The following is a 23191-nucleotide window of genomic DNA, read 5'->3' as shown; positions in this document are numbered from 1 at the left end:
AAATATTTTTCTACCTGTAATATTTCGGTAAGCGGTGCGGTGCGGTTTGGCTGACCGAGCAGTGCAATCATATATGGAATGAAAACGATCGGAACGAACGAAAGTGAGCCGAACAATTCCGAAGATTCACGAATGAATATCTTGACTATTTCAAATATGGCTAACAATTTTGAAATGCGAACAAAGGAAAAATGGAACACGTGTATGAGTATTTTTGTCGTAAAAATAAAATATATAAAGAAATAACCTACGATCTATCGTACTTCGTAACGCGGAGCGGAAATATAATGAAATACCTGACGATGCGATAGATATAATAGGATGAGTGACAGAGTATTTCAGTTACGTAGCACAATGACCATACAGTTAGCGGTATATTTAATGGAAAAGATTAACTATTCGGCGAGAAGTGACCAAAAAATATGTTAGCGCTTTCACAACATACTTATGCGGGAAATTAATTTATATGACAATTGCGACCCTCAAAGCGCCACGAAGGATATGATTTTAAAATAATTTAGCTTCGAAATAAATGGACTGTATGAATTTGAATATTAAGTAAATTACGACACAAAATACTTGCTTGCACCTTGTTTAAAAGGAAAGAGGAAAATGCCAACGCCTACCTTTATATATCTTTTCTTCTTCTTCTTCTGAGCTGGCCAGCTTTTCCAAAACTCCTTTCAGCAATCGGCACAATAGTTCGATACACTTGTTCACAACACGACAATTTTTAGGGGCGCGTTAATATTTATCACATTTTTGATATTTAGCCATGCGCAGGCTGTTAGCCGAACGGAGTTTAGACGGGAACTGATCGAGGCGAAAATTGCTTCTCGAATCGCGGCGAGTGAGACAGATATACTCATCTCACGTGCGTTGGCAAAGGATAGGTGACTTGGAAGGGTGAGGTGATTCGCAAGTACCTACATTTGAAAATATTAATATAAAACTACCTTAAATGTAAAAATAATAAATTTGGAACTCAACAGTTGTTGATACATTTACTCGTAGTTTAGTTCTTAGATATTTTAGATGTTAGAAAATGTAAATCCATACTAATATTATAAATGGGAAAGTGTGTGTGTCTGTTTGTTATGTCCGTCTTTCATGGCAAAACGGAGCGACGAATTGACGTGATTTTTCAAGCGGAGATATTTGAAGGGATGGAGAGTGCCATAGGCTACTTTTTGTCTCTTTATAACGCGAGCGAAGTCGCGGGCAGAAGCTAGTATTAAATAATGTACAGATACTTAATGTATACGAGAATTTGTAGTTTAGTTAGTTGGCGTGTACATACACCTAGTGTATGTTTGTAGTTCAGTACTTCCTAAATTACCTCAGTTAATTTACATTATTATTCAAACGTTCTCAATTATTATTGACCTGCTAATCTGAATTCATTGGTTAAATCAAAATAAAACTCAACAGAGTCAAAGTAAATAAACAATCCAGTTGCAGAAGTCATTTCTAATTGGATTCCCATGCACTCCACCTGGTACATGTCAAAAGCTAAGTGTCCATCCCCGAGACTGTGGGAAATGAAATAGCAAACAATTTCGCGGCGGGCTATTTCCCTCAGTGTTGCCACACTAAAGAAAGATAAACTGCGGCCGCCTGCCGCTGACGCGTCCACTCGCGCCGCATTAGGCGCGCCTACACGCCAACTAAGTGTGTCACACACTTATTTTTTCCCCGCGGCAGTTTTAATTTTAGCTAGCTGACCGCGTGCCGCTGACGCCGTTTGATGTATAGCAACACTTAACGCTGCAGGTATTTTACGAACGTGGAAATTAATTTCGAATCATAAATGTGTCAAGTTTAAACTTTAAGGACCCACTAGACGCCGAAGAACTTTTAGAAGTAACAAACTGGAGAGCGTTGTTTGCTCATTCCTCGTATTACCGTGGATAAAATAATTTTACCTACGTATACTCTGAACCGGGCCGAGCCTTCGACTGCATCGACCTTATGCTATTTGCAGACGTGAGGCCTTATGTTTACCCAGCCAAAGCTCTAGTGGTGAACAAACATGGGACCGATCGGACGGAATTGCTTATTTTGTCTCTGCCTACAGACTCCCCTGGACACACAGGTACGGGAGTCCAGCCGCCGGGCGTTCCGCGGGGGACCACGCTCGGGCCACTTTTTCTAGTGGTGTAATAATTCGGTGGACGGTATTCGAGTGCATGTTTTTTGTACGGACATCACTCGGTTAAGGTTTACCGTTTTAATCTCCTCTAAAGATGCTTATCTGTGCGGAAGCGTGCCTCTATTTTCGTACGAGAGTTTAATCACTTGAAAATTGTTTGATCTGATTGCGCTCGAGCACATTGTTTTGTCTGCTTGTTTGCGGTGTTGTAAAGAAAAGGTAAATCAAACAGCCCGGCAGATTATAAACGCCGAACTAATTGCATATTACAATAAGTAAACACCGCGGAGCGGAGCACTTTGTTTGACCATAATGACGTTATTCGCAAACTAACAGAGCAATACATAGATAGAGAATAGGTAACCGGGACGAGGTAAGATGGGCTTCAATACTCGAGTGCGTCATTAATGACTGAATAGTTAAGTATCCGGATAATAAATCATTGACTTAGATTTTTCGTGACGCACTACCAAAATAGTAGGTAGACACGTAATTAAATTTGAATAGAGCGATTTAATTAGGCTTATTCATGGCGTGAGTTGCGTCAGTTGCAGCGTCGGAGCCGCGATTTGGAAACATTTCGCGCCTAATTATCTCCCGATTAGCCGCCATCTTTGTTTTCCGAGCTGTTCGAGATAGACAGTTTATTATTGTTGACTCAATCAGTTTGTTTGTACTTTCTCCCATCAGTCCTCTCAGACTACTGGGTTTTCTATGGAACCAAGTTTTGGATTCTCAATTATTGTCTTTGGGTTTGTATTGTCTACCGTTCGAGTGGTGTCGGGTGACAGCCATCACGTCTCTCGAGTGTTCCGAATTTGGAATTAGTTTACGTTTAGAGTAAAGGTTCAATTGTTTTACATTGAAGTGTATTATAAGTAGTTAAGTACAATAGTATTAAATAAATAGTTTAAGAAAACATTTTGTATTGTTGTCATAATTTATAACTTGCGGCTGTTGGATAGGATAGATAAGATACTCAATGACATAATCATGTTACAATCACACATTGTTACGTTTAGGTATTAATATCGTTTTAAAAATAATCTTATAGAATTATACGGTTTGCTCTATCGTTAATTTCCACTCTACATTGATAAATCATTGTATGTATCAACGTTTGAAGTGTAAATTATGGACATGGAAAACGAAAATGTCTTCTTACGCTAATCACTTTTTTATGTAATAGTCATCAAACAAGCTGCCTGATGAGAAGCGGTCTTCGTCGCCCTTGGACGTAAGGAACACCATAGGAGCCACATATAACTGTTGCTGAATCTTACTTTTACTGTCTAATATGATAATACGGTCTACCCCGCTAAGTGATCAATGTCAGCACATTGTCCTGTAACAGATCCTCACGAGTAGCATCGTGTAGACAAGTGATCGCAATTGCCCGGCCACGCGATACTCCGCGCACCTGCAGGAGGGCTGCGATCAGGTTACAGAGTACCATCGTGTCAGACACGGTAGTTGTAATAAAGACAGTACTTTTAGTAGGGTTTAGTTTACTTCATTTGTTAGTCGTATACGTCGCGTTTTGCCGCGATAACGTATTTTGTTGTAGCGTGTAATATCGATGGTATATTTTGGTACTCGCATATATTTTTACAACAATAGCAAATTTTGATGTAACATTATTATCAATAGCCTAATTAGTTAACCGCATATATTTTCCATAGATTTTTATATAGCATATATCACTAATAGCCTATTCAGTTAGCCGCAAATATTTTTAGTCGCATTTTACCTGGGTCGCATATTGTATTACTGGTTTTAAAAAAAAGGCTATATCATTGAGATATAGCCTTTTTTTAAAACCAGTATAATATCTTGGTAATATCAGTCATAAATGCACAACGAGTTTATACATATAACCAGGAGAAAAACTGCAAATGCGAAATGCATTTACAAAACAAAACTATAGAGATAAAGTGCTTGAAAGAAATATCACGATATCTAATAACGCATTACAAACAAACATCTATTGAATAAATTTAAAAGTGGAAAATGTCTGCCCTGGGTGAGACTTGATTCTAAGCCTAGTGGCATCGATTGCAGACGTTTCTGCTAATCAGAAGTTAAAAATATCTATTGAAGTGAAAAGCAAGTACCTACCTATAGTGAAGAAAGGCAGGGAAGTAAATATACTATGAATTTTGTACAACATTGTAATTGGCGACCAAAAATCATACTACAAGAAAAAAAATCGGTTCAGAAATTTTGAGATCGCGGCGAAACGCAAATAGGTGAAAAGCTACAAGGATTTTTTGATTTCGAGGATACGACTAACAAATGGTTTACTTAGTCCGTAACTAAATGATCAATGTCAGCACAGCATGTCTCGTTACAGATCACTTAACTTGCAACACCTGCAGGATCAGATTAAAGAGTACGATAATTACCAGAGTACGGTAAATGTGATATAGTACCTACCAAATTCCCTAGTCCTTTGAACTGCGATTCTACTGAATGGTCTGTCCTAGCCAAGCACAACATGAACATTGATGTCGATTCTCTTTTCATAATTTGTTAGGATATTCAAATGGTTTTGACATGACCATGACTTTGTAATTGACTTGTAAGCAATAATTTTTCATTTTACATAGGTACAGACAACAGCAATGTTGTTTGAAGGCCTCAAAAATATGTGCCACGCTTAGAATAAGTAATAATAATTATGTTATTTATGTTATTGTAAGTGACTGAGAGCTGAGAGCTATCGTCAAAGTCATATCAAAAAAAATTAAGCTTGTTTAAAAATCAGAATCGCGCCCTAGATACTTTTCTTTTATAGGGACACATTTACACGGTGCAAGAACTCGCATGCGAGTTTCATAACATACAATTCAGCACACCAATCAAATTCCACTTCATCTTTTTTTGATTCCGCCACAGCCTTCTTCGTAAACTGTCCGTCTTCGTAAACTGACAGTTCTGTCTCATTAATCTCTGGTTACTAAGTCGCTTGCGCGACCTCCCGGCACGGCGGCTTGTTTTACTTACTCGGCTTTTTTATTGTGCTTAATGGTGTTTACCCAGGCTCGAGTTTGCCACCATCGATGGGAATTCGGTATTGAGGATAAAGATTGAAAATGGCTGATTTGAATAAATGTTTGATAAAATTATCCATGGGTTGATATTTCATTGTTTACCTATAGCTTCTTGAATATTGGGGATCTTATGAATTATTTTATTTTCTATATATTCGAGTAAGTAGAGTAGAAAGGAAAAGAGCTTACTGAATCTCCTACTGATAAGCAATTACCGTCAGCCAGCGTTAGTTTCAGTCACATTATTCCAGGTTGCAACATTATTACCTGCTTTTAAGATTGGCGTATGCGTTCAAGTTTTTAAATTCGTTAACATTTTTATTCTATTAAAACAAATCTGCCCACTTCACATCGTCAAATGATAGATGCTCTAATACTTTAAAATTCTGGATCCCTAGAATCAAATTAGACAGAGGTCTTAAGATCAGCGTCCAATGTTAGGTTATAGCTAGAGTCATTCAATTATTACATAATTATACATTATTATAAAAATTTATCTAAAGCTCTAAACATCAGATAGCAATCTCTAAGTTACATAATAGCGTCACTTAGTAATTATGTTACTTCAATTAAGTACGACACCCGAAAAAGTAACCGAAACTGAATGTTTACAAGGTCCCCAACAAATTTGCCATGAAACCCAACACGATTTCACACCTATCAAAAGCAACCTTTGCACAGTATCGAGTGACGATAGATTGGCTGCGCTAGGTTGGCAGCCGGTGTCGGGTTGCGCGCATGCGTCGACGCCATTTTGAAAAAGTTTTGCACGATGGAAATATATCCCGCCTCTTTGCTTTTACGGACCATTTGATGGCCTTTTTGGAGATTTGTTTACAGTTTTCAAAATAAAGTTTTTGCGATGTTTAATACTTTATTTTCAACACTTTTATTTATGCTTGAGCAAGTAATTGAAATTGAGCATAGCCATTCCCAATTTCCATTAAATTTTCCACACTGCCTTTTGGAGTCCAACAGTTTTTACATAGGTACCTAGTCTATGGGAAATTTGGACTTTTTAGGTTTCCAGAAAAGTACATCGAGTGTCATATCGGGCTAGAATATTCATTAATACTCCTCCGAATAATTGTAAACGCTCGCGGCCGAGCTGAATGTAAAGAACATTTTATTAAGGAAAACATGCTCACCCTTCCCTGTCTCTACATTCTGGAAACTGCCGTTTTTGTTAGGAAACATATTACTTTGTACGACCATGTTAAAAGTGCCCGAAGACAAGACAAACTATTGTTACCAGCAAAACCAAACTTAGAAATGTTTCGAGATAGCCCCCACTATAGATCTGTGATAATTTACAATCAATTACCAAAAACCATAACAAGTGAACAAAAAATACAACCATTTATAAACAAACTTAGATCATTGTTAATACGAAAGGCATATTATACAATCGAGGATTTTTTATCAGATAGAACACTAGAATAAATAAATAAATAATCAATGTAATTTAACTCTTTATTTTTTATAAATATCTTTTTTTTTTTTATCATATTTAATTTAACTTAATTTAATTATTTAATAGTTGAGATTTTATGATGACGAAGATAATTATTGACTGACATGTTCTTATTTTTATTATCACATATTTTGCTTCTTTTTATTATTTTATTGTGTATTGAATAATGTAGTTCTGTTTATAACTTGTAAATAGCTACAATTAGTTTTTAAGGTAATTGCAACGCCCTAACAGGGTATCATGTACCGACTTATTGTATCTTTACCACCTGTATACACCGTGTTTCACTTAACACTAAAAACCTGAAAACTGTTTGTTCAGAATCGAGAGTAGAATCGATTGAGGTATATCATGATGGGGGTAATATTTTTTGTTTTAATTTGTATTATTAGTTATTGTTTACGTGCCCATTCTACAAATTCGTAATACAACATTGTGCATATCATATTGTTAGAGGTTGTATACCTTTTTCAGTATTTAAGGGTATTAATACTGGCTGGTTACTTGGACGATTTTTTTTTCTGCTACGGAATAGACGTTGTGCGTCAGTTTAAATTTAAAGTTTATCATAAGTCATAACAAACTGAACTCGTACCTAATAACAACCTTGTCATTTTGAATTTTAGGTTTAAATTTGCTTACTGAGTCACCTGTCCAATTTGAAGTTTACTGTGAGACAGGTTAAAGTGCTTTACATTGCCATAGCTGTCTATTGGTAAACCTTGTGTCGTTGCAGTAACGTACACAATTAAACAGTTTGAAGGCTTATGATGGTAGCTAGCAATTATTTTATTGAGTGTAGAGTTAAAAGCCGAGTAGAGCTGTACAGAAAATTAAAAATTCAATTTAAACAAATAATAATCATCAGATTAAAAAATGAACATTCTAGATACGTTTAAAAAAATAAAAATCAGTTGGGGTGTCTGAGGTTTTGAGTGATACCGGAAACACAGTGTATGTAATGAACATGAATGCAATAAATGATATGAATATGAATATGAATAATACAATAATAATATAACTGAACTAACAATTACCCGTATTTTACCGAAATTTAATCGATTTAAGTCAAATACGTGAATGACGCATTTTGCCAACCTAGGGTCGAAGGTGGGATAAAATAAAGGCTACAAGCATGTCCTTACTCCCTTAGCGACCTACAGATTGCATTTGAAATGAGTGAGAGTTTCAAAATGAGTTTAGTATAATATCGCCTAAAAAACCTGATAGTACACTCACTGGCAAATCTTGGGTCGTTGGAGGCGGGGTACTACGCGGCCTCACGCATATTTCCATACATGGCGACCATGCCATGAAATCACGAAAAATTACGTATCAGTTACCCAACTTTTTTAGCACTCTGATGATGACTAAGAAGTGCAATTTACATTGAAATTGGGAAAATTATATAAAATATCGCCTAAAAGACCTGTAAGTACACTCACTGGCAAACCTGGGGTCGTTGGAGGCGGGGTACCAGGAGGCGCCGCGCATGTCGCCGTAGTGCGGCAGGTCGGCGGGCGCGCAGCCGTAGCCCTGCACGGGCTGGCCGTAGAGCGGCACGGCGTACGGGTTGCCCGCCATGCACGAGCCCCCGCCCAGCGGGGAGTTGATGCTGCTGCCGGACGAATTTGACCTGCGGAGGGAAATTATTGTTAGCACTTCGACTAAAAGAGAGAGAACGTCAACCGTCACATCAACCCCATGCAGCAGAAGTCTGATGAGAATTCCCATACAAAAAAAATTGCGAACGCTAAATTCGGTGACAGACGGTTTAGTGCAACCGACCCTGACTCGCGTTTATTATATCGCAATTGGCAACATGTTTTGTGTTATATGGAATTGGTGCACGGCGTATTTTTGTATACCAGCCGCGAGCACTCATATCATAAGTGTCTCCATGACTCGATATTTGAATACCTATGTCTCACGAAAGAGTCTTTCCACGACAAAAGTAAAGCTGCCTTGAACTGTATCATAAGTGATCGAAATATGTATGGATGGATATGTAATTAATAGCTCTATTAATGATAGAGTTGCGCTCAGCGTTTCCTAGTAAATGTAATGTGTGTGTGTAGTAAATGTAGTGATTTTATGTAAGTATCCCCGCGCTCAGGTGCACAATATGGTAATAAAAAGCGAATGAAATCTTGACAAAGTATGGATTTGTATAACGTCCGCGATGAACAATAGTCATCTTGGCTGGGCCCCCGGCACATAATACCTGTCTCAGTGATTAATTCTATTTTTTTTTATAGTTTCGCCATGTCTGTCCCCTCGTCTGTCCGTCTGTCCGTCCGTCCGTCCGCGGATAATCTCAGAAACCGTTAGCACTAGAAAGCTGAAATTTGGTACCAATATGTACCTCTATATCATTCACGCCGACAAAGTGGTAAAATAAAAAGTAAAAAAAAATGTTTTATTAAGGTACCCCCCCCCCCCCTTACACGTAAAGTAGGGAGTGTTTTTTTTTTTCATTTCAACTCTAACGTGTGATATATTGTTGGATAGGTATTTCCTTTCCTAAAGTAATTTTTGATAATGTTCATATTTTCGGAAATAATCGCTCCTAAAGTTAAAATGATGTGTCCCCCCCCTCTAACTTTTGAACCATAAGTTTAAAAAATATGAAAAAAAATCACAAAAGTAGAACTTTGTAGAGACTTTCTAGGAAAATCATTTTGAACTTGATAGGTTGATCAATTTTTGAAAAAAAATACGGAAAACTACGGAACCCTACACTGAGCGTGGCCCCGACACATTCTTGGCCGGTTTTTTTTAAGTAAGTCTGTGAATAGGAAGATTTCATTTCATCATTATTGAAGCTAAATCTAACCCTGACAATTTTGTTACTTGTGATAAAGCATCATCTTAGTTGTTTGTAGTATTTGCACACCCACACAATGCCATTGATTTGACATGTGTCACGTTCAAGATTATTTTAAAGATGTTGCAATACCATGGGAATAACAAATAAAATAAAATATTAAATTTGTGAGAATAATTTTTATTATAATTATGTACGAGGGCGATTTTTGAATCTCGCATACGGGATTTTGTCACTAAAATACCGGTTGAAAACGGTGACTTGCTTATTATTTTCAGTGACAATTTTCTGAATTCGAACGCGTGAGACTCAAAAATCGGCCCGCTGTGCCTAAAGCAAATTGATTATAAAAATAGGAAAACAAATCCAATAAATCAATAACTGCTTAGATATTACTAAAATTCTATAAATACCTATACCACATAGAATTGCATGGAAATAATTCCTAAGACACTATATGTTCAGAGTATCTAAATGTAGACTCCATTTTGCACATCAGAGAATCGGTCACGTGACTTTGTCCCCTTTCGTCTTTACCATCGCCGTTGAATTAAAATCTTCAACGTAGACTTGCATTATTGTATTGAATACAATATCATAAATGATTGTGGTGTATTTGCACAATAAGCTGTGTGTTCACTGTTCAATGGAACATCCTACGCAAATCAACAGCGTCTCTTCTTATAAACCACTTTAGTCGAGTATTTTGCAATATTTGCATGGAACTAGACGAAAGGACATACACCGCAGAAACTACAAAGCGCTCTCTATTGTAGGAGCACTATGGTTATCTACTGGCTTAGCGTTTAGAGGGCACTAGCACTAATTGCGACCCCAATGAGGATTTTGACCTCAACCAGGACGCTAATTGTACTACTGTGACCATTAGCGTACCATAATATGAGTCAAGGGGTTCGACATGTTTTGGTTTAGTATCTTTAAGCACTTTGTTTTTTCGGACACTCGTGAGAAACCAATTGACACGTCAATTTCCGAAATCCGAGTAAACAAAAGAGGATTATATTATAACGGACACATAAAGAAGTGATCAAACAGCCCCCTGAAAGTGACAGTCGTACGTCAGCGTGCTCTCGACAGTTTTTTTAGTTTGCTACTAGACCATGGGTTGACCCAAATCAGCCACACGCATCGGCCGGCGCCATCCAACTAGACAATGCTCAGCTTATCTGCTTAATCCCTATTTACACAATTTAATCTCCGCGCCCTCTAACGGGACCATTCATGCCACCGACCTGTGAATTTTAAACCTTAAAGCACCTAAATAGAGATTAGCGTGCCGACGATAAACCGCCCTCCGCCATTACGATGTTTGACTTGACAAATTGAGTTTTGACAGGGCGGGAAAATTCCCGCCAACCGTTTTAGGTTAGGACGTTATAATTGGGGATGATTTTAATTGATTTAACTTTGTTATCTTTCGATTCTGCTGGTGCTTTGTTAATTTTATTAATTGTCAGTTGTTTTAGTTGAATAGAGATCTCCACAGTTTTAGTTAGTAAAATGAGGGCCCGATATTAATTCAATCATATTAGCTATTAATGAGGTTCATTTATTACGTCTCCGTCTATTCTTGCTTTTGTAATACTAAGACAGTCTTCGCCTAACAATAAGCACCATGAACACCAAAGATGTTGTTACATGAGCCTTGCCGACCATTACTGGAATCGGAGTTGAAATTAATCAGACTTCTAAGTTAGCATACTATGACAAAAACACGTGTAAGTATGTCACAAAAAAACAGTCAATTTACACACTTCGAAAAATTATTTGACCAAAGGATACAGCATACAATTAAACTCGATTTGTTGTACCGTATTGTAAAGGCAGTTTAGGTTTATATTACTTAGAGAAAATTACTGGTCAAAAATCACAAACGGTTTCCATTGGTGGAAGATTGGTGACTTCTGGCTTATGTAAAGAGTGACCCACTTGGGTGCATTTGAAAATAGTCTTCGGCATGTTCAACCAACGATGAACGCGATAGCACCTAGGTATTATGCAGATTTTTGGGATAGGAGGCCAACGAGCAGACAGCTCGCCTGATGGTAAGCGATCACCGCCGCCAATGGACACCCGAAACACCAGAGGTGTTGGAGGTGATGTTGTCCTCTTCTACAAGTCTCAATTTCTAACAGATTCTTATAAAATTTTATGAACAGTCTATGATTAATAGACACCTTCCTATACTTTACAGAGTACAGAGGTACAAGAAAAAAATATCTTAAAATATATTATTTTAAATAATAAATTAGTTACTATGATAAACATATTATAATATGTATGTATTGTACCTATAGTTACCTATAGTCTAAATGAGCAAAATTGAAAATATTTTATCCGTATAAATCCGATCAAATAATCAAAAGAGTTACCTAATTAAAATGTGTTTTCAGAAACCATTGCCACTAGAATATTGTCATATTCTTTCGAGTTTTTATTTTGAATGTAGTTAGGTATATTAATTACTTACTTAGCCGTCTCAGCATCGATATGGTACAAGAGGCTGCGCGGCAGCTCATGGCCGAACCAGACGGGGTCCTGCATTGTCTAGGCCTCTAGAGTCCGACGGGGCCAGAGGCCGAAGGGCCGAGGGCCGACGGAACCGGGGCGCCGCTCAGCGTCTGGCGAAGGGGACATAGCTTGGACATACGACTTTTGCTCATTGTGAAGACAATTTAAATAGAAAATTGAATATAGTGACTGGATTTTAATGTCTGTTAAATTGTAGATAGCTCAGAATTCTTAGTCTGGAAAATTGTAAATAGTCCCTACTTTCACCAGACGCTGAAGATATTTAAAAATGTAGCCACACAAAGGTGGGTACAATATAATAAATTATGTTGAGTACTCATTTCTTGTATTTAGGTATGCATTTTGTTGATTTTACATAGAGTGATATTTTTTTAGGTATTTATTTTGTACCGGGTTACATTTTTATGGAAATATTCATTTTTCAGGAAACGAGGTATTTTTTCTATGATTTGTTATAAATTTATAAGCCTGTTATCCTGCCTTTAAATATTTAATGAACTCTGATTTTTTACCCGTAATTTTACTAAAACGTTCTAATTAAACTCAAGAAACACTAAAAATATTTAAAAACGAAAAAATACTCAATTTATCAATGAATGCTAATGCTAATATAAACTAAATAATTTTACTTTTTAGGGTTCCGTACCAAAAAGGTACAACAGGAACCCTTATGGTGCGACTCTGTTCGTCTGTCTGTCCGTCTGTCAAATTGTTAAATATCTCGAGAACTACTTATGCTATCGATATGAAATTTGGAATAGTTATAAACATTGTGAACCTCTACAAGTTAAAAGTATTTTTTTTTAATAATTAATATAAATGATAGAAAATGGCCAAAATGAAAGGGGGCAAACTGAAAATTTCAAGTACATACATGTGTACATATCAAAACTATTTTTTATAATTTTTTGGTTTTGGAAAAAAAATGTTTTTTGAAGGAAAATGTAAAAAAAAATACCGCCCCCCCCCCTTATCTCCGAAGTTTACCAACATAAATTTATGAAATTTTCACCAAACATGGCTATTATAATGAATATTACAGGAAAAATAAAATCGTTCACGTATCTTGAAAACTTTTTTATTTATTTTTTAGGGAATGTGTGGGATTTATTTCATTTTAAAATTACATTACAAATACATAATAATAAAAAAAAACCGGCCAAGAGCGTGTCGGGCCACGCTCAGTGTAGGGTTCCGTAGTTTTCCGTATTTTTCTCAAAAACTACTAAACCTATAAAGTTCAAAACAATTTTCCTAGAAAGTCTTTATAAAGTTCTACTTTTGTGATTTTTTTCATATTTTTTAAACATATGGTTCAAAAGTTAGAGGGGGGGGACGCACTTTTTTTTCCTTTAGGAGCGATTATTTCCGAAAATATTAATATTATCAAAAAACGATCTTAGTAAACCCCTATTCATTTTTAAATACCTATCCAACAATATATCACACGTTGGGGTTGGAATGAAAAAAAAAAATCTGCCCCCACTTTACATGTAGGGGGGGTACCCTAATAAAACTTTTTTTTCCATTTTTTATTTTTGCACTTTGTTGGCGTGATTGATATACATATTGGTACCAAATTTCAGCTTTCTAGTGCTAACGGTTACTGAGATTATCCGCGGACGGACGGACGGACGGACGGACGGACGGACGGACGGACGGACGGACGGACGGACGGACGGACGGACAGACAGACATGGCGAAACTATAAGGGTTCCTAGTTGACTACGGAACCCTAAAAATAAAAAAAAATAGGTCCTTAAATAAAACTACAAACTAAAACTAAAATCTAAACTTATAAATAAACTATAAATAAAAGACTTGCCCCAAATCGCCGTCCACTGGCAACGTGCCCAGAAGGCTGGCAGCATTGCCACGTTGTATGGCAATGCTGATCCGCTGTGCGAGATATGACCCAGCCCTCTGGTCACGTGTCAATTCCACAAGCTTGCGGCTGCATTCTTTGAAGACCCTGTGGGCGCCTTCCCCCCAGGGCCCCAGGGTCTCAACCCCAAACGGCTCAAATATGCAACCACTATTAATGGTTGCATACTTGCGCCGCTTGAAGAGTTCGGCCGAATTGGCCGCCGAGCCAGCCTTTAAAGCGGTGCGATGGAGATGGGACAGCGCCAGAGTATCAGCACAAGTGGCATCCAAAACTAAGGGCTGTCCCATCTTCCATGGCACGAGCGTCATGCCGTCGGGCCTCTTTCCGTCATCGCGAGTGAGACCGGTTGGTTCTAATACGGCCGGTACTCCCGCACTGGCTAAGGCCCGACGGATGACGTCGTTGAGGCTCGCATGGCGGGAAGCGCGTCCTGCGCTTCTGCCGCAGGATAAGCCATGGTGGTCCAGCTGATCAACTGGGTCACCACAGCGACAGCGATGCGGGGTAACACAATTCACTCCCAGGCGGAGAGCGACCGAGATGCGGAAAGTGGAGTCGTCCAAAAAGGTACCAATTGCCACGGACGGCAGAGCCTGAAGCCACTGCCCAGACTCCCACTCGAAAGCGGCAAGGAGACGAGCACGCTCTTGAAGGCTGGTTGCCGTTTGATACAGGTTATTCCGTACCAGCCTACAAAGCGGCTCGTCCCAATGTCGCTGTGAATTGGGATATTCGGGCAGGTCTCCGTTTGGGCAGGCGTTGCTCCATGCATATCTGGCCTCTGATTTTACCGGCAAGTTTAATTGGTCTGTTGGGGACTTTAAAATTTTAGCGACCAATTCTTGTGAGCTATGGATAGAGGACAGATATGCAGGGAGCGAAACGCTGGACACTTTTCTTATACCCAGACCGCCATGCCTTATTGGCAGGGAAGCCTGAGTCCATGAGCGGTCGTCCAATTTTATATTGATAACTGTAATTAGGAGATTTTGAATAATTTTGTCAATATTTTCTAAAAGGGTGGGAAATTTTTATTTATAAAAAACCTTTCAGATTTACATTTTCAATTTCAACACCCTTGCGGGTGTTTATTGTACCTGTATTTTTTAATAAAATAACAATGAAATTACCTGCTTTCAAATAAAGGCAAAATGGTTAAAATCGGTTCACGCAATAAACAATTATTCCATAAAAATCATCTTCCATACTAGCTCGCGCGCATTAGTTTAGGGACTCAATTTGCCGATAGATGTCGCTGTACGTTAAACGCTCATTTCCTACATCGCGTTTTTCCTGATACAATGAGGTCAGTTCAGGAGCGTCCTTGCGACATGTCGTAAGTCGTAAACTATTGAAGTCGAATAGTCTTGATTTTATTTGGACGTTGTCTAACAATAAAATTGTATAAAAATATTACTTGTTATGTGGGAAATTGAGTCTTGAGGGATTTAGTCAAATCTATAGAGTTCTATGAATAACATTCAATTTCAAATATTTATTCAAGTAGGCTTAATTAAATAAGCACTTTTGACATGTCATACAAAATATTAACAATTACAGCTTAAGAATTACAAATAAGTATTACATTTTGATGATTCAACTATTGAAAGTTTGTACGGAACCCTCGGTGAGCGAGTCCGACTCGCACTTGACCGGTTTTTATATTTATTTACACCTGTATAACTTTAATTAATCGTAATTATGCTTGTATCATTATTATAGCAGTCATAGCAAATAAATTATATCATCATTCTCCTTGCGACGGCTCATGGGAGCCTGGGGTCCGCTTTGTCAACTAATCCCAAGCAAATAAATTATATGATGACTATGAATTGCCGCAGATTTTAAAAATCTACCTAAGCAAGTAGCTATCAATCGACATCGACGCACGAGTAGGTATAAATTTTCACTGAAATAAAACGTCGTCTTAAGTTTTTTTTTCTAAACTAAACCAAAGTGCGAGAATTATCACCGTGTTTACCCAAATGTGTGAGTCCACTCTTATGGGCAAGACAAACACTCTTGCGCATGTAATTTAGTGTTGAAAAGCTGTCGATGGCTTGCGTCATAACTACCTACCTACCTAACTACTTGTCATACATAGAGACGTACCTAATAAACATTATGTTAACTTTAAAATTGTTTAAAGCATATTTTTATTTTGATATAATTTATAATTGACTTGACTAGCAATTTAATTTTATATCCGACATATCGACAGAGTTGCGATCTCGACCAGCGAATGGTGTGTAGGTACCTAACCGTTGTCTAAAAGTCAGAAATACCTAAAGGTGTCAAACATTCGCTATATCGTGATATAGTCCCGGTTGTATATAACTGTTTACTTAGGTATAGGTAATTAAGTACTTTTTTGTATGTTGAGAATATTTTATGTTCATCGCATTTTTAGTCTTTGATACTTACATAAAATAATGTAGGTACAGTCAATTAAACCTACTTACCTATACCAATACCTAAAGTTAAAAAAATTAAATTTAACTATTTATGTTGTTGTTGAAAAAGCAATAAAGATTCCGAGATTTAGTATGACTAGCTAATCATTGGTTTTTGTAATATATTTGAATATTATTTTATTATAAAAGTTTAACGTACATTAGTAGGTACTTACATATTTATAAGTTGTTGTTGGGTACACAATTACTTGAGACTTGAGAGGTATTCTCAAATGTTTTCAATTTTGTTGGTACAATTTATTTAATTATAGAGGTAAACATGTTTATTAATTTTGCAAAATAAACCTTTAGTTTTGTGAGAAACAATTTTCATTAGCAATCGTTTCTAATTGGGTTTTTAACGTTGACACGTTAAAATTGAATTTTTTTATAATGGTTATAATTCACTTGGTTAATAACACTGGTTAACAAATTTTAAGGTTTTGTTAATCCATGAAATGAGTTGTGCTAATTGCGAAAGAATACCTCTAAATATACATTTTGATGTAAGTTTTAAGGTCGAGTTAGCTCGCGTTTTTTTGTGGAATCAAATAAAAATCTTTTGACTTAAGATAACATTATATTCATAAATCACATATTATAAAATTTAAAAATGAGTTAATATATTGCTGTTCCGTTTATAAATAATATCTACAGCCTCTCTCTTCAACGTCCAGCAGTAGGCTGCTAACATAGCAGGACTCCATTTGCCCTGGTATCGCTGTTCCATGCCTGAACTTTTTGCGCGTATTAAGCCCTTCTGTCTTATTTATTCAAAAATAACAATCTTTAATGTGATCCTTTTAGGCAAACATGATCGGCGGCCGGATAGCCAATCTCGCAAGTGTTTACCACAACTCAAGCATATTACATTTACATGCGGAACCCAGGGCTTGTCTTGATTTTTAACTGGTATTCCGAAATAAAGTTCGTAAGCACGACAGATTCTGGAACTGAAGTTTTCGCTCGTATTTTTTGTAGTGAATTTACCACAAACGTAACAAAAATTGTTAGGAATACTTTCACAGGAACGAGGCATATCAAAAATATAAATTCACAAAGTTTTAGATCAAACTTCACAATAAAAACTAAAAACAAAATTTGTTTGATACACTTAAGATGTTGCTGTATGTTACAGTGCTATTACCACGTCATACACTAATTGTATTTTCACGGTGTTTGTTAGCGAACGCCAGCGCAATCTTAACGTTCTTTATGATGTATTAAATCTAGTAAAGTAAAGCTGTGCTATAATAACGAACAAGTCGAAACTTGCGAGAGTGCGGCGAACGCAATACAAGATTAAACTTGCAAAGCTCGATAAATCGAGCTAAGACACTTGTAATATTATAATTGATGATTAGTATTTACCAAGTACTGTCTATTTTTGTATTTCATCATTCATGGGCAAAACCATTGTTAACCAGTGTAATCATACGAAACATTGTTATAATGTGTGATATTGATGATCTAGTTACCTACTGCAAATACTGCAATTCAGACGGTAGGTAAATAAGGAATGGTTGCAAGCCACGCAAGCGAACCGACGCATGATTAGGCCTACCTACTACGGTAACGATATGGAATGGTGGAAGTTTCAGTGTTTTTTTTTTTAATTTAGGAATTAAAATTATTTAGTAATTTTGGTTTTTTTAAACGAAATATTTTTTAAATGCTATGAAAATTATTTAAACAGTTTTAATGTACGTGTTTTATTATTATGTTACTTTATAATAATATGTTTTTACGTTAACAAAGAAACTTAATATAATAGTGTTCACTTCAATAAATTTTACTCACTAAAACAAAACACGCCAATGACCGTTGCATAGAGCGCAAAATAAACTGGAGTACCTACCTATTACGCACTTATTTTGTTTAAATTTAGTATTGAAATAATTTTGTGCATGTATCTACATAAATAGACAAAAGTAGGAACCTATCTATCTATAGTGTTTGTATTCCTTCACTTAAAATATTCAAAATCTGGAGCATTAACACTTGGGTACCTACATAAGTAATAAGTAGGTATATCACGGATCTGCATTGGAGTATACCGCACGGTTCGATTCATGGACCACGAGCTTCATCCGTAACACGATCACCACTCAAATTGCAATAAGTGTCATTGAAATAATTGTATAAGTTTTGAAGCACAAGAGTTGGCGAAGAGGAGAGGAGTAGAAGGCTAAGTACCTACCTAGAGGCACTCACGCATGGCTAGGCGTCGGCGCACATCACTGGCCACTTGACCGGCGATCACAACATAACATACCTGCACACACAAACGTCACCGAACTATATCCTTCGGCGGCGAGCGCCGCTCGAGCACTCTCGGCGGGACCTTCGGCACTCGAAAAATCAGCGGGCGGAGGGGCCCCCCCTCGATCGATCGACGCACCTGTACGGCGACGGCGGGTTGTTGGCGAGCTCCAGCTTGCGGTACTCCTCGATCGGCGACAGGATGTCGGTCACGGAGAAGGGCGTGCTGTGCTGCAGTTGCAGCTGCGACAGGTTCTGCTGCAGCAGCGCGGACTTGGGCGATAAGCTCATCGCCAGCTCGGCGGCGCTCAGTTCCGGCAGCGCCTCCGCCGGACACGGCGAGTAGCCGCCGCCCTCCGCGGACATCCGACCGGCCACACTCGACGCCACTCGACGGCTCAGCCTCTAGTGGCTCTCGGGGCGAGAGTGGCGGCCGGAGCCCCGACCGGGCCGCGCTGGGGCCGCCCCGCGCGGTGGGCGCGGCCCGCGCGCTATTGGCGGAGCCCGAGGGGCCGGGCCCGCGCCCGCTCCGCTAATTACGCCGGCTCGGCGGCGCGGCTCACTCGTGCACGGGCCGTCCTAATGAAACAATTCGTTGCGTTCGATATTACATTGTCTATGTATCGCTCTTGTATCGCTGTCATGGAGTTTGTTCTGGTTGATTACGGTTCTGTCTGTGTTTTGCCACTTTTTCTATGTTCACATTTTATAGGTACGTATTACTTACTGTGTAGCACTATGTTAGTATTTAAAATTGAGAGTGCCGCTATGGATAAATGTAGTCAGGCGCTACATAGTTTTATTTGTGGGTACTGAGTTATTTAAGTAAGGTTTTCATACCTGTACCTATTAGGTATATTGTTTGCTTTTTAGTCGATATTTAATAGTTACATACCTACCTATAGGTACAAAAGTGTGATATTAACGAAAAGTACAAATACCTACTCTGCGCTACGCAGTTTAAATAAGGCCGGCTTTACACAGTCTGAATATCAAACTGAGAAATTCATACCTATTCTAAATAATCGGAATGTACCTAGGTAGGCTTAACTACCTATTATAAAATTAAGTTTGTTAAGCGTTAACTGTGAAGACTAGGTAGGAACTGGGTATACATAAGTAAACTCTATGTAAAATATTGTGTTTTATTATGATTAAAGATCTAAATCTGAATTTATCTCTAACCATTCGTTACTACCTATGTCATTTAGATAGGATGTCAAGTCAAAGTTATAAAATTAAATATGGACATAAATAATAAATATCTTCCTAGATTGTAGAGCCATTTTTAAAAATAGCTAGTAAATACTTATAAGAACCTTGAGTTTCAGCGCGCCAAATGGTATAAAATAGTCAAGCGCGGATTTTATCTTTTGTGCCTACTATGTTTCAAAAATTACTTTATTAATTAAATAGTAGTTTAATCAAATAAACACTAAACCGATCTAGAAAATTACAATGCCATCTAGTTTTATACCAAAAAATGAGCTTTTCTCAAGGGTACGTTTTTTGCTTCACCATGCCAGTCCTTAAGTAATCGTCCTTGATCTGACATTTACTGTTGGAAACACTCTTGTAAAGATACTGTAAGAGATAAAACGTAAAATTTTGACTTAATTTTAATAGAGCGGCTTTAGATATTAGTATTACTATAGTCATAGGTAACTAGGTAGGTACCTACGCTTTTACTTTTACGTAGGAAGAATACCTAACTGTAGGTAACTAGTAGGTACCCAGAGTTTGATATTTTCCAAATGTTTTGTTATTGTGAGAGTTAGGTTGGAGTTTAGTTAAAAAAAATGTATTAAAATAGTTTTTCATTCAATTTTATAAAATATTCAAACTCCCTGAAAGACAATAGAAATGTAAGTAATATATGTAATAATAATATTTGACATCCAGGGAGGAAAAGAAGGACTATTTAATTTTGTATAGAGTGTCGACGCTGTCGACTGGCCACTTTCCTCCGGTGTGTAATTGTGTAAAGTATGCAATTGAATGTAATGTTTTATTTATTTATTTATGCAGTATGAGAACTCACATGCGAGGTTCATTATATTCTGATGTTTGATTGGTGTACTGAATTGTATGTATTTACCTCAACGGTCCGTAATGCACCTAAAATCGCAAGTGAGTTCCTGCGTCGTTTATATGGGCATTAAGCAGCTCAGGGTGGCTAGCCGAATGGCACAATCACTCACCCTGGCCCCGTAGCCGAATGGCATTTCTGCGACGCGAAACGACGCAGAAATATAGACTGCCTATGTCGTGCCAATACGCAAGAGCGATAGAGATAGATAGCTAATATGAAAGAGAAATTATCATGAGCGTTTCGTGAGGGTTTGTGCATTTGGCTACGCACACACTGTGGACAGAAAGTAATAAAGTTAGGTACTTACCTACTAAAAAAAAATTACACCAAATTATTTTAATTAAATCTTACATGTAAAAAGTAATTGTGCAATCAATTAACAATAACAATTGCAAAATGTACCTACAATAATATTGTCAGATGAACATTTTCAATGAAATATAGTTATGTACCTGTATAAAGTATGTTTGTTTGTAACTAATTATGTTCTTATGTAGGTATGTACTACTCCCGCATCACCTAAATGTCATAAGAGTTGAAACTCGGATCAAACTAATCCCAATCCGACTCCTTGGAAAAGTAGGTTCGTTCGGTCGCCATCAGATATATATTTTTAAGACAAAAAGATAAGATAAAAATCCGTTTATTGCACATAAACACAAAAACAATTGTTGAAGGATAAGTTTATATCCATTTGTGCATAGCCTTATTATTATTAACACTAAGTTTCCAGGGGTCCCCGCACTAGGCTAGGCGTGTATCGCGGGCGACCAGTAAAATTGCATTTGTACCTACTTAAGTCGTGAAAGTTAGAAAAATATAGTAACTATATAATTAAAAATACAGTGTGAACAATTATTAAACATTGATTATATTGGAGCGGAAGAGGTGCTCATAAATATATACAAAACAATTTTTATTGTCTCTAGGGAATGTTATGGAAAATGCTTATACATAGAGTGAGACCAAGGGACGACGTTTGAAACACCGGCGGGGCTGTCATCCGAGAATCAACCAAAGGTGTGGCGCCATCTAGACGACAAGACATTTTTCTTGATGGTTGCGAGGTACGTTTTAACCACCTGGGGTTTAATGTAATACTAGGATAAAATACCTTAATAGATGAAATTTGAGTCTACGTTAAAATAGAAATGAGTTGCTTTTGTTTTGATTCGTTCGATTTTCATACAAAAGAAATTCATCCTTGTTTACTTGTAGGTACCTAGGTACCCACTGATTGATTAAAATGTGACTGTATTTTTTTTGTATGGTGGGTCACAAGAGGTCAAGGACTTTAATAGCCACGTCAGCATATTTTAATTGATCCTATTTTGTTACCAACATTTAGTGATATAAGTTGACTTTCGTAAGATATATACAGGATAATTGTTATAATTAAGAAAATATAGATACTAGAGAACCTTAATGACCAAAGTAACAAAAAAGGAATTAAAAAAAAACAAATTTAACTTTTCCTTAATTTTTGTACAAACTTTTCGACACTGCTGATACTGAGTCATATTATATGTATTTTGTATGACTCTACCTTGGGTGGGTAATGAACTCGTTTCTCATTATGCAGCTAAGTATGTCAAGAATGGAAACGGCATATAGTGTAGGTACTATAACATAACCCTAAGGCCGTTTTCACATTATCCCATCCGATATCGGATGGGATAATGTGAAAACGCACTTACGCCGCCTAATAATGAATCAAATGTAATTTGTTGAAACGGAATAAATGTTTGTGTACCTATTTTAATTGTTGTTTTACTTAACATAGAGCCTCCTATTATTTCTATTCGATTGAAACAGGAAAAAATATACTAGATGCTTATCGGCCACAGGTACCTACAGTCACCGGCATAAATAACTTAAATAAGTGATGATTTCTGTACTTTGTCGCTTTTAATCATTTGACAACTTCATATGTGACATTTCAAACAAGATATTAATGTGACAAGGCAAGGCACAGCAATCATTCAATCATTGTACATGATACCTACACTATACACTGAACTTAGCCTAAGCTATCACAGTAATAAAATTAATACTGTGTTGTATTTTATAAATTTTATTACATTAAGTTAAAGGGGTAGGCAGAGCACATGAGTCTACTCAAGTTTCAGTGCCACTCTTGGCAAATAAGAGGTTGAAAGAAAACGAAATTGTGACAGGTTGCCAGCCTCTCGCCTATGCCACAATTTAACCTATATCCCACAGTCGACTTCTCTACGACACCCACGGGAAGAAAGGGGGTGGTGAAATTCTTAACCCATCACCACACGGCATTTAAAAAGCATTTATTGCGCACATATAACACTAGGTACCTTCAAGATAATGAACCATACAAGGCTGCACCAATGTTAGGGACCATCCACACACAGGCGACGCATGTCCTGGCGACGCGGCGCGCGCCTCAAGCGAAGCGCCCCAA

At 37.4% G+C, this 23191-nt stretch overlaps 1 protein-coding gene across 3 annotated transcripts in view; it reads right to left on the bottom strand.

The window, feature by feature from the left end:
- The window catches only part of LOC125232604 (homeobox protein Nkx-2.1-like), a 58522-nt gene extending 39470 nt beyond the window's left edge, over positions 1 to 19052 (bottom strand). The window contains exons 1-3 of one of the 3 annotated variants that reach the window (XM_048138329.1): positions 18802 to 18926; positions 11998 to 12148; positions 8125 to 8315 (exon numbers count right to left, since the gene is read on the bottom strand). In XM_048138329.1, coding sequence (XP_047994286.1) covers positions 8125 to 8315; positions 11998 to 12071 — 265 coding nt within the window. In that variant the 5' untranslated portion in view covers positions 12072 to 12148; positions 18802 to 18926. Of the gene's footprint in view, positions 1 to 8124; positions 8316 to 11997; positions 12149 to 18600; positions 18770 to 18801 lie in introns of those variants that run through there. The other 2 variants (XM_048138332.1, XM_048138328.1) reach the window with 2 other exon arrangements.
- Positions 19053 to 23191: the final 4139 nt, after the last annotated feature.

This window comes from Leguminivora glycinivorella, chromosome 13 (assembly GCF_023078275.1).
Source record: "Leguminivora glycinivorella isolate SPB_JAAS2020 chromosome 13, LegGlyc_1.1, whole genome shotgun sequence".
NCBI lineage: Eukaryota > Metazoa > Arthropoda > Insecta > Lepidoptera > Tortricidae > Leguminivora > Leguminivora glycinivorella.
Note: the sequence above shows the minus strand (reverse complement) of the source record. Positions and strands in the feature narration are given on the sequence as shown.